Here is a 14,434-nt window from a genome sequence, read left to right on the forward strand (position 1 = left end):
GGTTTTCATAATTTTCAATGAGATAGAAACGACGTTTAGCTGTGGATTTTCTGATAGTGTTTTATTCAAAAACTTACAGTATCGTATTGCGATTAGTGTTTATAAAATTAGAAACTTATGGTGTTAAGACAATGGATAACTGCAAACAAGGTCAGGGTTCCTATCAGGAGCGATGATGTTAAAATGATAGTAAGTTCAAAATTATTCTAAATTCAAATAATATTTTTGTTTATAATATTTATTTATGTATTATTAATATTATTCAGTTTAACGTTGTGATTTATTAATAGTACTAACTACAGTTTTGGAATAGTCTTCTGGTTATCCACTACGTTCTGAATTTTAGAATTATTGTCAGATAAAATTTTTTACCAAGTAGATTTTTGTACGTCGAATAACATCTTGCTTTGAAGAGTTATTTTCGAACTGTATAATTTCATACAATTTTGTGTATCGAAAGTTATATTTTCAGGATTCAAATAACAGGCACCTAGACCAGTTTTAGAAATAAGATTGTAAGTCTTACTATCCTTATATTAAAATCAACATTTTATGTTTGCTTTTTTATAAAACTGTTTTACAATTCTTAATTTGGTACATTTTGCCTATTAAGAACATAATGTTTTTTTGGCTTAAGAATGTAACTTTTAATTTAATTTCTAAGAGGCATGATAGATGTTCCTCAGTAAATAGTTATAAGTGTCAGTTATAGTTATAACTGACATTAAAGGTTTAACTTCCAAATATCAGAATACTAAAAGCCTTAAAACATTATAAAATTATTAAGTTTTTTATTTTGTAATTGTTATTATTGTTTTAAGATGCAATTTTGGTTTTAAGTCGGTACAGTGCTGAGATAATATGTACACTGAGATAAGATTATGTAATCTGTGCAACTGCATATTCTCAAAGTTCGCTACAAGAATATAACATATCTTGTACCATTGAAAATTTGAAACAATAAAGAAAAAGATATTCGACATTGCTATTATACTATTTTTAAAACATTATAAGACACTAGTTGTCTGAATTTTGCTTCGCGTACATTTATTTTAGAACTATGAACAAATATCTTCAGATCTCCAAGTACATCAAATAATAATATTCATTTAAGCTTTCTTTCATTTCTTAAAACATATTCAAATATGTGTACATATGTCACATTATCATAGTATTTTTTTGGAATGTGTCATATATTATTGACAGGGTAGTCCGTCAAGCTGGCGGCCCTTCAGGATGTGGCTCGCGCGCCCTCGCTAGCTCCGCGCACAACACGCCACGTCGCTACTATCACAGGTCAGCTTATGATTTGAAAAAATTTCTCATTTTTAATTATGAATTTAGATTTAGGAGTCATTGTAATATATTTTAACTTATTGGATACTTCTAATTTGTATTCAATGTTCAATTCAAATAAATGCCTTTTGACATATGTATTCCAAAAATAATTTATAGAATATTATACAATGTTATTGGAAAATATATAGAAAATGAATACAATTATAATATTACTTAATGTTTAGTAGGTACCAAAAGAATTTTAGTTGAGTAAGTGGATTAATTGAAAGTAGTATTGGACACAAAAATAAAAGACTTAAGTAGCCCCAAGTAACTGTCTAATTCTTATGTATATTATAATTTATATGTGATAAGTAGATTGTTTATAAGTGAAAGGAGGCCCAAGGCACATTACTTGAAGTTCGGAATGAGTGCTTATTCATTTCATTATTTCACATTGATTATAAATTAGAGAAATTATGAGCATTATTATAGCATATAATATTATATTAGGAATATAGGTTCTTAAGAGCAAACAGTTTTTAATAAGAAGATAAAAATATTTGAAATAGATGTTTTTTTTTTATATAATTATGACATTATGCTATGGTGACATAATTCTATACAATTACCTGAGTTTAATATTTTATTCAACTCATATGATTAATGATTACATCACTAATCAACAGGTTTTATCTATAAAATAAATGGTGAGGTGTACCACAGAATAAATTTATTGTAAGGCTATTGAGTGATGAAATTTTCTTTTTACTTTTGTACAGTTCAAATATGACTATGGGTTTTCACAGTATAGTGAAATACGACAAAACCTTAAATGTTAAAGATTATCCGAAATTTGTACTAAACAACAATTAGCTTAGCTTTGTATGCCAAAATTTTTTGAATTCAATTAATTGATGTCATACAACTCGCACGGTTCTGGTGAGTTGTTCGCGTTCATGAGTCATGCTTTTAATTTGTTAAACTGAGGTCATACTTCTCGGACTGTTATTTTGTGTACATCATTTGACTTAATCATTTACTTACGATGTTTTTCTGAATTCGGAAATAATAACAGTAGTTTATTAATATGGTAAAAATTTAAACTGATTTCTTTTAAAAATATTTAATTCATATTAATAGAATTTTAAAGTTTTATTGTTGGTTTTAAGGTATAGTTGATATTTTAGTCATTTTGTAGAAAATATTTGTCCTTAGTGCGTCTCGGTTACTCCAACCACTCGGTACCCGGTTTCAAGTCACTTTGAATATTGATCACGCTCAGTCATGTTTTAGGCGTGGCTGGCGTTAGAAAAGAGTGAATAAAAATCCCAAAATTTGAATAAATATTTTATCATGCAATAAGTCCTCTACACGTATAAAGTGTGTTGACTTTTTGTTGTAAATTCTTATTCAAATAGTCTGACAGAATTTGAGATGTTTGTTGAGTTTCTGTTTGTTTTGAGATTTTTGCTTTTTTGGATTTACGTATTATGTATAAGAAACCTTATCTTGCCCTTATTTTGATATCATATTATATAAATGAATATGCATTGTAACTATTTTGAGCTTCAGTGTCGTTCTCAGTTTAACGTTCAATATATTGTACTGTTATGTTTTTAAAACCGATGTATTATTAATTACAGTACCAAAAATACGTAGGTTAATCCCTGGACAAGGCTACGTCTTCTAACATTTAACGATAACGGAACCATACCAAAATTAACTTTTATTTTAGGGAGCCCCATATCAAGTGAATACTAATTAACAGAAATGTATACACGAGATCTAAGACTTTAGCGATTATTCATTTAATTGAAACTAATATTTTCGGATTACTTCGCGTTATTTTATTATTATTAAAACTACACACTCCCGACGTTTTGGTTACTTTACAGCAATCGTGATCAAAGGCAGACGAGGTGAGCCGAAAATATTAGTTTCATTTAATACGTTTCATATAGGAGACTTATATTGAATCATTTTGGAAGCACCCTCCTGACTATTCTGTAGAAACCCTCCGCTCCGCGTCACCCAGTATGGGAATTTCCTAGATTAATCATGTAATCTAGTTTTAATTAAAATACATGTTATTAAACTTACCTGAAATTTCTTTGAATTGCTTTATCATATTTTTTCATTAAATAGACAGATCGGGTTTAGGTAATTTGAGTTTTAGAGTGATATTTATAAAAGGGTAAAATAATATTTCGATTTGGGTATCTGATCTTTATTGAATCTGTTGGGGAGACAAAGGAGGAGGAGAATCGGGAGGAAGATTAAACAAAAAAAATGATATAATAATCCATATAGTATATATAGTAAAACTTATAGTACAGCTTCGTATATACAGTAAAAGTTACAATAGCTGTGAAACAGTACGATTTTAAAACCATGACGTGTTTTGAAAAATTCTTTCACAGGAAACGAAACAAAAACAGAAAGCCCATGCCACATACATCGGAGACTTTATCGTTGTAATCTATAGGAATTCGAGGAGAATACGTTGAAGGAAATGTATTAATTTTTATTATAATACACTCCACGTGGTGACTTTCCTGTAATTTGTATGACAAAAGCAAGTATCGTGAAAAATAATATCTAGGAAATACAGTTTTATCTAGCATTATTCTTCCAATCTGTGCTGTTTTGGCATCCCGAAATCCCACACTTTTGCTTGGTGATAAAAGCAAGGATGATGTGAACACAACTAGTATTAGGTTAAACTAGAATATTTCAAGTTCTTTTTTATTTGACACAACTGCAGATGTTGCTTATGTCCAATATTAAATATTTTATAAAAACTATGATTATTAGTAGCACATTCCCATGCAACCATAAATATCTAATGTGGCCAATTGATTAGTTGGTATTATTAATAAAAACTTTACTTTTATAGATTTATGGTATTTGATGTATTTTAAATAACAGGCAAATTTTCTTGTAAACAAAAATAACATTTAGCTAGGGAGTCATTCGGTTTTTTTATTTATCTGTTGTATAATATGAAAGGATTGTTTTTTTTTCATCATTTTCTTGTGACATCTGAAGTGAAAAACATGTAAGTAAATGAAATGCGTTTGCGAACTGCATTTTGTATGAATAACAAAAGGAGCAACGTATCAGTTTCATATAAACATTTATGTGCGCTGTATTTTCGTTCCGTTAGTTAGCACGTTTAACAAATCGAGAAACTAAAGAAGAATTTGCCATTCATCATACAAATTTTGGAGAAAATTAAATATATTTGGGTTTGTGTTAAAGCAAATTTTTTGTGTTCCACATGAATTTGTCTGATAGTGTAAGAATATGTTTATCACATCTGATTGGACACAATGTCGAGCCGTTTTTCGACAAGCTGATTACTGGAGATGAAAGTGGATTCTTTACAAGAATATTAGAAGTAAATTTATCCTTTCTATCTTACTGCAAACTAGGAACATCACCAGAAGCAGTTCCCAAACCAAGTATCGATCAACAACGAGTACTGCTTAGTTTGTGGTTGGACAGTAAAGTTCCAGTGTACTACAAGTTGCTCAAACAGGGAAAAATCATCAACGTGGATCTATACTGCCATAAGCTAGATAAATTGAATGCAGCTATTAAATAAAAAAGGCCAACATTACTACCCAAAAAAGTAATAGTGTTCCACTACGACTATGTTCGACCTCATATTGCATTGGCGATAAATTAAATAAATAAACTACAAAAATTAAATGCGTTAAGATGGGAAATTCTTATTTATTCACCATATTGACTTGACCTTGCACCATCTGATTATTACCTGTTTAGATCTCTGCAAAATTATCTAGCGGGAAAAAATTAAAGTATTTCTAGAGCAGTTGTTGACTATTTTAACTTCAAGGACAAGAACTTTTACAAAACAAGAATTCACAAGTTACCTGAATAAAGGCAATGAATTGTAACAAATAATTTCTATAATGAATATCTAAACGAATTCAAATATTTTCTATAAAATACGATAGTACAACAACCTTAAGATGCAATGTTCAAAATATACTTTTATGACACTTAAACGACTAACATTACCAGATAAAAATAGAAAATTGAGTTAACTCGCTTTAATTTGAACTAATTTTAAGTCGGTAGTTTCTAATAATCACTTCAAAATTAGTTCCAAAGTTTTTACCTACAACACTAATTTGCACTTAGAAATAACCACTTTTACCGTGTGGACGTATTGTTTTAGCAGATTTCCATATCTCAAAATGACAAAAACAGTTATTTTAAAAGGACACATAGACCACTAAGTGACGATTTCGTTTTTCAACATTGTTTTTTTCTGTTTCTTTGTAACTTGTATTTCATGTATATGTATTCTTTAGATATTGGATTTTACGCAGCATCATGCGTGCGGGAATTAAATTTATAACTTGCATACTCATAAAGCACCCAAATATATTTTATGGGACAAATAAACTATGCTTTTTATCATAGCTTTCACATGTTTATTTAAGTCTGTACAATAAATTTAGTTGCTGAAATGACATATAGCGAACCTGATATCCGATCTCATAATTTACTTCAGAAGGAATAACAATTTTGCTTCGTGTTTTCCCGTATTTAATAACGCCTCTATCTACATGTAGTTTTTGACGTATGACTATAGATCATTTATTTTGATAAAAATTGTTACAAAGCAACTATAACGCCATTGAGTTTGTTTTTCTAAACCGTATCATAATGCGAAAGAAATTTACCGGTTGAAAAACTAATCCGATTTGGAAAATCATCTTATTACGCTTTGTAGTGATATTAAATCTATAAAAACGTAGAACCAATGAAGTTAAGAAATATTTATTATAAGTGACTGCGCTTTGTGAAACAGCAGTGAGTGTCTATTTAATATTTACTTTAATTAACATTAAGAAGGCTTATATTATCTTAGTTAAATAATTATTATCGTATTACAGTGGCGTTGTTTACAGTACACTAATCTAACTAAGTAAAATTTACTTAATCCAAGTTAACTTGAGACTTGCAACTATAGGTGTTTTTGTAATAATTTTCCTTATGTTTACCTTACCATAAGGATTTTTTTCCGTGATTGCTTTTGTTACGTAAGACGAATTATATTTAGAAGCATACTATATATTCTGTATGTCTCCGGCGTTAACTTGAAGTTTATCATGACAGCATCTGTCATTGAAAAGTTATATAGCACGTCAAAGTCGTACAATGAAAGCTTATGTTCGGTTCTTATGAATGGGGGAATCTCTTGAAAATTTTGTATTGGCTTTAAGCCAGAAACTATTCCGGGCGGGCGGGCGCGAGCGCATCACAGTCGCACGCCGCGTCTCTGCCGACAACGGCCATATCTTTCCGCGGCCTGCAACGCGTTAACCTTATTTATCTTTGTTGACTGCAGACGGACGTTTTAATGTTCATTCCAACGACATCAGCTTGAGTAATGGCCCGTTTGGTTGCTTGAAGTTTAACAAGAATCGCTATTTTGTTTGAATATATATGGTGAAAATAAATATATTTCAAATATTAAAATATTTATCCCAAATAGGTGATTCAATAAATAAAATTAATGATTGAGTAGAGTAGTTAGTTATTACTGTAAAATAAAATATCCATAATATGTTTAGGTTATGATTACGTATTTAAAATAATATTACATAAACGCGCTGTGATGTCAACGTTTCAGGTTTATGAAACCGTTTGCCAACATGTAGTAACTGACTTATGCTGAAATTTTACGGAGGATACGACTGTCCTATGTTCGTTTATCTCATGTTAAAGTTCACACACTTGTAAGGAAATAATACCGTTATGATCTCGTTCCATTGTGTGCAATATCTTCGAGTCTGTTACATAACCGGACAGCTCTGCCTCCAGCGATAGCTTTGTTATGCTTGTGAACTATGTAAATATCACCATCATAATACAGAAGTCTCATTGTGTTGAAATTAAACATTGCTATTTAGCATTACGGATAATGTTTCAGTAATAATGTATGTAGAACGTTTTCCTCTTAATGGGTCAAGCTAAATAGGTAGGCGTTTGGTCGAACTAGTTTCAGAATGTTCTTATATAACGTCTGCTTGAACACTAGATTTAGTTTCAGTCGATAGTATTATTTTTAGGGAATTGATAGATGCGCTAGATAATTAAACTTGCTGATATTTAATATGTGAACAGCAGACAAGATTTTTCATTTAAGCAAAAGTGTGATCAACACAAAAAAAGTTACAAAAACACGTCATTGCCTTCTGAGTAGTTACTCTCATATAAAACGTTAATTTTTATTAATTGGGTGGACCTTTGTAAAGTTACACATACATACATATATGTGTATATATATCAGTCATGGGGTACAGCTGATTCAGAGGTGACCCGAGTATGAGTGTGAGTGTTGCCAACATATTGACGACATCCTTATTTTTATTAACGCTTTGAGTGCGTCGACCGTACGCCTCCGCAAGTGAACTGTGCGTGTGGCCTCGGCATCATTTCTATTTCTATAGACCTTTTACACTAGCTATTCTTCGATTAGTTTAAATTTTTATCGTTATCATAATCCTCTTTTAAATACAAGATAAAAAACCTGAAATGAAAAACAAATAAGTTAACGTTCTTTAAATTGATAGTATTTTAAATGTTCACTCAGTTTTTACTTTCATTACGCTAGTTAAGTTTACTGTAGGTTTTTATTACAGTACAAAAAATATATTGTCTCTGTCGTCAATCCATTCCATTAGCAATGTACTTGTGGTCTGTTCATTATCGAATCTATGACGTCCGACCCATTATCATGTATCTAGATTAAAACGCGAATGATTAAAACTCAAACAGTTTCAAGTGCACGTACACAATTTCACGTTCGGTGTATTTTGGTGTTCTGATGTGACTTCTCAATACCTGGTACCGGTTTCCATGTTATATAATTATGAGTGGAGGAAGATCGAGACCGCGTCCACGACGTCGGGACGTTCTCCAAGACAGGCAGCAGGATTTGCTATTCTCATGGAACGACGGTAGGTTGATTGTGTTGTGGAAAGTCTTTTATCAAACAGATAGTGGGTAATTCAACTCTTTGTTATTCAAGTTAACCGTTTTTTATGTTATTTTTTGTACTGCTGATTATATACTGAGTAATGCTAACAAAATAATGTTATTAGCAACAATATAAAGAGTTTTTGTATTTGGTTTAAGTAATATAGACGCGAACTATTTAATGATAGGTGGAGTAATGCTAATAATTCCTAGTTATAATGATTATGTATTCAATGAGTTCGGATCGAGAAATAAACTGTACTATTATTATTGCAGAGATTGATAGTTTTTTTTGCCATTTTACCTGTATTGTACACGGCAAAGTCATTAATAAAACTAAGGTTTATTTACCAATGAAATCTGAATTTGGGGTATAAAGAATCTCGTTTGTCTTCTGGATAGAAATATATTACCAAAAATAGACTTACTTTACGTGTTGTATTGTTTGGGTATTTGTTTGAATATTTTCTTTAATAATATAAGTAATAATTAATTGCTTTTAATTGTAATGTTAATTTGTATGCGTTTTTTTTAATTTTTAAGTTAATTTCTTTGCAACAGTTGTTCTCTATGTTTAATTAATGTCGGTCCAGCGATGTGTTAGTTTAAAGAGTGTTAGTTCTTTTCCAAAGTTACTTAATCAAGAATATGCCTATGATCGATATAACAAGTGTAATATACACTTCTTTCGATCACGCTCAGGAGCCGTATTTGGGAGTTTATTATTTTATTAACGCTTTTACTAGAACTTGGTAGGCTATAACCTGATGAGTCGATTACAAGAAAACACCTTGATACTTTAAAATGGTTTTATACTTTCAAGCACAACCGTCTCGATCGGTATCCAACAGCGAGTGACCGATCGAGTTCCGTTTTTAAAAAAAACATACCATATTAAAAAACATAAATAAAATAATACCCTACGTAAAAAAACTATCACTTTACAAAAATAAATCGGTAAAACATTTCCTTTAAATCGATATAAGTTAAGTAGTCATAATTTAATGCTATTAGAAGTTATTATAAATATTAACGTCATTCAACAAACAAAATGTGATATTCCATATCAAGGATTAATATGTCGGTAACAACTCGGCCATCCTCCAGTTTACGAGTCCCTCGTAAATTACAGAAGAGAAAGAGATAATATGTATGTATATTTTTAGTTAAATAAATTATGTTACTTTATGATTTATATAAAATTAAACATATTCTCAGAAACATTTAATTACCATTTATAAACGATATTTAGAGAATTGGGAAGACCTAATTGTTATGACAATAAGTTTGATCTGATTAAAATTATCAAAATATACAACAGTTAATTAGTCTAAACAATGATATTATGTGACGTCCATGTAGTATGACTGGTCCATCACTTACATCGGTTACTTGAATTTAAACTGATGCATCACAATGATCAGTAACATAAATCTAAACTGATGCATGACAATGATCCGTAACATAAAACTAAACTGATGCATGACAATGATCCGTAACATAAATCTAAACTGATCCATGTCAATGACCAGTAACTTTAATCTACACCGATCCATGACAATGACCAGTAACTTTAATCTACAGCGATCCATGACAATAACCAGTAACTTTAATCTACACCGATCCATGATAATGATCAGTTACTCAAATCTTAACTGATCCATGACAATGATCAGTTACTAAAATCTAAACTGATCCATGACGATGATCAGTTACTTAAATTTAAACTGATCCACGATAATGATCAGTTAGTTAAATCTAAACCGATCCATGAAAATAATCAGTTACTTTAATTTACACCGATCCATGACAATGATCAGTTACTTAAATTTAAACTGATCCACGATAATGATCAGTTAGTTAAATCTAAACCGATCCATGACAATGATCAGTTACTTTAATTTACACCGATCCATGACAATGATCAGTTACTTAAATTTAAACTGATCCATGACAATGATCAGTTACTTAAATCTAAACTGATCCATGACGACGATCAGTTACTTAAATCTAAACTGATCCATGACAACGATCAGTTATCTTATCTAAACTGATCCATGACGTTGACCAGTTACTTAAATCTAAACTGATCCATGACGACGATCAGTTATCTTATCTAAACTGATCCATGACGTTGACCAGTTACTTAAATCTAAACTGACCCATGACGACGATCAGTTATTTAAATCTAAACTGATCCATGACGACGATCAGTTATCTTATCTAAACTGATCCATGACGACGATCAGTTATCTTATCTAAACTGATCCATGACGTTGACCAGTTACTTAAATCTAAACTGATCCATGACGACGACCAGTTACTTAAATCTAAACTGATCCATGACGTTGACCAGTTATCTTATCTAAACTGATCCATGACCTTGACCAGTTATCTAATCTAAACTGATCCATGACCTTGACCAGTTATCTAATCTAAACTGATCCATGACCTTGACCAGTTATCTAATCTAAACTGATCCATGACCTTGACCAGTTATCTAATCTAAACTGATCCATGACCTTGACCAGTTATCTAATCTAAACTGATCCATGACCTTGACCAGTTATCTAATCTAAACTGATCCATGACCTTGACCAGTTATCTAATCTAAACTGATCCATGACCTTGACCAGTTATCTAATCTAAACTGATCCATGACCTTGACCAGTTATCTAATCTAAACTGATCCATGACCTTGACCAGTTATTTAATCTAAACTGATCCATGATAAGCTCCCTAATTGCCCTCTACTCATCTCCTGATACAGTTGCAGATTCCGCACTAGAAGTCGCTTCGTCCTCTGACATCGGTGGTGCAAACGTAAGCCATAGAAATATCTTGTCTATCGCTACAACAGATTCGTAATGCCTACCTTTTCTAGTAATAGGAGTATCTTCTATTACGAACCTGTCATTGGGAAGCACCTTTTTAATACGGTAGGGACCTTGACATTTTGGCTCAAGCTTTTTAGACTGTCCCTCTATTCCCGTTGCCGCTCTTATAACCCTAATCAAGTCTCCTGTCTTTGAAAACTACATTAGTTTTCAGATGTTTATCGAAATTTTCTTTGGACTTTAGTTGTTGAACCTGAATGAGCTCGTTAGTGTCTGATCTTAACTTAACTAAGTCATCTGTGGTAACCTCTGGTATCGCGTCTGATATAACTTCATTTAATATGCCTTGGGATGGGTTCGTGAAGTTATAACCAAATAGTAATTCAACCGGTGTCTTTTTAGTGGTAGCATTGACTGTGGTATTAATACCTAACTGTATATCCGGTAAATGTTCGTCCCAGTTACCGTTTGGTTTGTCATGGTTCATGGCGCCAAGTGCAGCCAAAATTGTACGATTGTACCGCTCTACCTGCCCGTTGGCACGAGGAGTTATATATGTGCTTAATACCAGTAGATTTAATAAAATTTTTAAACACTTTACTTGTAAAACTAGTACCTTGATCTGTGATAAGGCGCATTAGTGTACCGAAATAGCTGAAATGCTCTTTAAAAATTCTAATACTTGTCGAAGATTTTGTGTTACGTACGGCTGAGAGGTTTATGAATTTCGTAAAACTGTCAATTGTAACAAGAATATATGTGCTACCTCGCTTTGACCGTATGAATGGTCCTAAATGGTCTGCATGCACTGTGTGAAACGGCCTATCGACTTTTGGAATAGGATGCAATTCCCCCGCTTTAGGTCCACTTGGAACTTTATGGTGTGCACACTCAAGACAAGCTGCAACATATTTTTTTTTTCAAATCGTCTCATCTTGGGAAACCAGTATGACGCTTGTATACGAGTTAAAGTCTTATCTACACCGAAGTGGCCGATATCATCATGATTACTCTTCAAAATTTGCCACCTGACACCTTTCGGTACTACCCAACGTTCATTGTTGTCACTGGTAACACGGAATACTCGGCCATTTTTTAATTTATAATTATTAAAAATGTCTACTACGTTTTTAGTGTTCGGATCATTTAATATATCGGAAATATTCTTTATTTCGTCATCTGCTTGTTGTACAGTCGTAAGCCAGTCGTCCGTGTTAACAGCGAGAACATCAATGACGTGCTGATCGCTGATACTGCTATCTACGGGACTCCTACTTAATGCATCAACGTGAGCCATCTTTTCGCCAGGTCTATACTCGATTTCACAACCAAACTCCAAGAATTGCACCCACCAACGAGCAATTCTCGGAATCAGATCTCGCTTGGTAAGGGTGCTTCTTAGGGCGTTACAAACAGTTATTATTTTAAATTTAAGACCTAAAAACTAGACTCTAAATTTTGCAAGCGAAGCTATAACGGCGAGAGTCTCTAACTCAAATGAATGCAATTTCTGTTCATCAATACTTGTTTGTCTACCGTAATAAGCAATTACTTTTAATAAACCAGTATCATCCTTTTGGAAAAGTATTCCCGCTACCCCAATTTTACAGGCATCTGTATGTAATTGAGTTTCAGCTTCCGGATTGTAAATAGCTAAAATAGGTCGCTCTGTAAGTCTATTTTTTTAAGAATCGAATTCTTTAATTTCATCATCGCTACATTTCCACGGAGAATCTTTCTTTAATAAAGCTGTGAGGGGCCTAGCCAACAGAGCAAAATCTTTTACAAACCTCCTAGAATAACTCGCCAATCCCAAAAATCTCCTAACCTCGTGGACAATTCGCGGGGCGATAAATTGTGATACAGCTTCTGTCTTGTTCGTACCGGGTCTAATACCTTCGGAACTTACTTCATAACCTAGATAGTCAATCTTGTCATAGAAAAATTTACTATATACATATAGAGAACTACCAGATAACAGATCTAACTGATCTTCTATTCTCGGAAGAGGAAAGTGTTCCCGCATAGTCTTTTTATTTAGAGCCCGATAACCTACGCATAGGCATTTTTCTCCCGATTTCTTGTTGACTAAGAAAATGGGACTTGCAAATGGAGAGTTAGTTTCACGTATTATTAAGCTGTCTAACATTTCTTGTACCATGTCACGTACACACTGTCGTTCAGAAAACGAAAGCCTATATGGACGATAAACCACCGGCTCCGAATCTTCCAGATGAATCACCATTTCAGTTTCAGTCGTGAAACCAAGATCTTTCAAATTACTTGAGAAACAGTCCTTATAATTCTCTAAGAGAGGTGTGAGTTTATCTTTATCTACGTCACTAATACCATCACCAATATTTAACGTTGATTCATTTGAAAACGATTCAGTTGTTGTTTGCAATCGGTTTACTTGAAGGCATCTATCCATCTTAAAGCCGCGAGTGATAAGCTCCCCTGGTAATAAATAATGTTCCTTATTTTCACGTCCCCTGACAGTTCCGTTAATATAAACTTCACCAGAATAGCGCCCAGCATTAATAATGGGAACTGCCTTTATTTTTCCACTAACATTGGAGACGTCTGTAGCACAGTGCAGCACGCATTTCTCTAAATTATATTGTTTTACTTTTGAAAAAAAATAACATCAGAGCCCGTTTTAATTATTTTAATATTAGGCCTTTCAGTAAAAGTGTGTCCTAACATAACTGGAGTGTTAATGTGAGCGTCATCAACTACTAATATTTCAATGTTCCTTTCTGTAACTCCTTGAATTTCAATATCCGCGATAGTAGAGCCTATAGGTCGAAAGTGTGTGTTGCCAAATCCAGAAAGTATTGGCCCTGCAGTTGGTTTCCATTCGAGTCCTAGACCTTGTGCATCACTCAGACGTATAAGGGTACCTTCACAGCCTAGATCGACTAAGCAATGAGAAATTTTGTCATTAATTTTTAATGGCATCTTATACTTCAGGCTAGAATTACACTCATTTTCGATTCGTAACACCTTTTTACTTTCGTTTAAAGTATTTTGTCCCTTTTTGGGACATTCGGTTGCTACATGGCCTCTTAAATTACAGTTAGTACATTGTATTCTCGGTTTTATGCATCGGAAAAATGGATGTCCCGTTTCGTTACAGTTAAAACATACCATCTGACTATAGTTCGTTTTTTTTTGTGGTTGGCTACTTTTGTTATTAGAAGATTGAGAATTAAGAACGACTTGTTGTATACGCCTATCTCTATCTTTCCCTTTATTCTCAACAAAAGTATTTCTATCATGTCCTACTTTTACGG

The 14,434-nt window shown here is 32.6% G+C and overlaps 1 protein-coding gene across 7 annotated transcripts in view; it reads left to right on the plus strand.

Moving 5' to 3' along the window:
* Window positions 1–1,212: 1,212 nt before the first annotated feature.
* Window positions 1,213–14,434, plus strand: part of LOC116767693 (trafficking kinesin-binding protein milt) — a 37,209-nt gene continuing 23,987 nt past the window's right edge. The window contains exons 1-2 of one of the 7 annotated variants that reach the window (XM_061527360.1): window positions 6,593–6,768; window positions 8,070–8,282. In XM_061527360.1, coding sequence (XP_061383344.1) covers window positions 8,195–8,282 — 88 coding nt within the window. In that variant the 5' untranslated portion in view covers window positions 6,593–6,768; window positions 8,070–8,194. Of the gene's footprint in view, window positions 1,297–6,592; window positions 6,769–6,885; window positions 8,283–14,434 lie in introns of those variants that run through there. The other 6 variants (XM_061527358.1, XM_061527361.1, XM_061527359.1 and 3 more) reach the window with 6 other exon arrangements.

Source organism: Danaus plexippus (genome assembly GCF_018135715.1).
Source record: "Danaus plexippus chromosome 9 unlocalized genomic scaffold, MEX_DaPlex mxdp_26, whole genome shotgun sequence".
NCBI lineage: Eukaryota > Metazoa > Arthropoda > Insecta > Lepidoptera > Nymphalidae > Danaus > Danaus plexippus.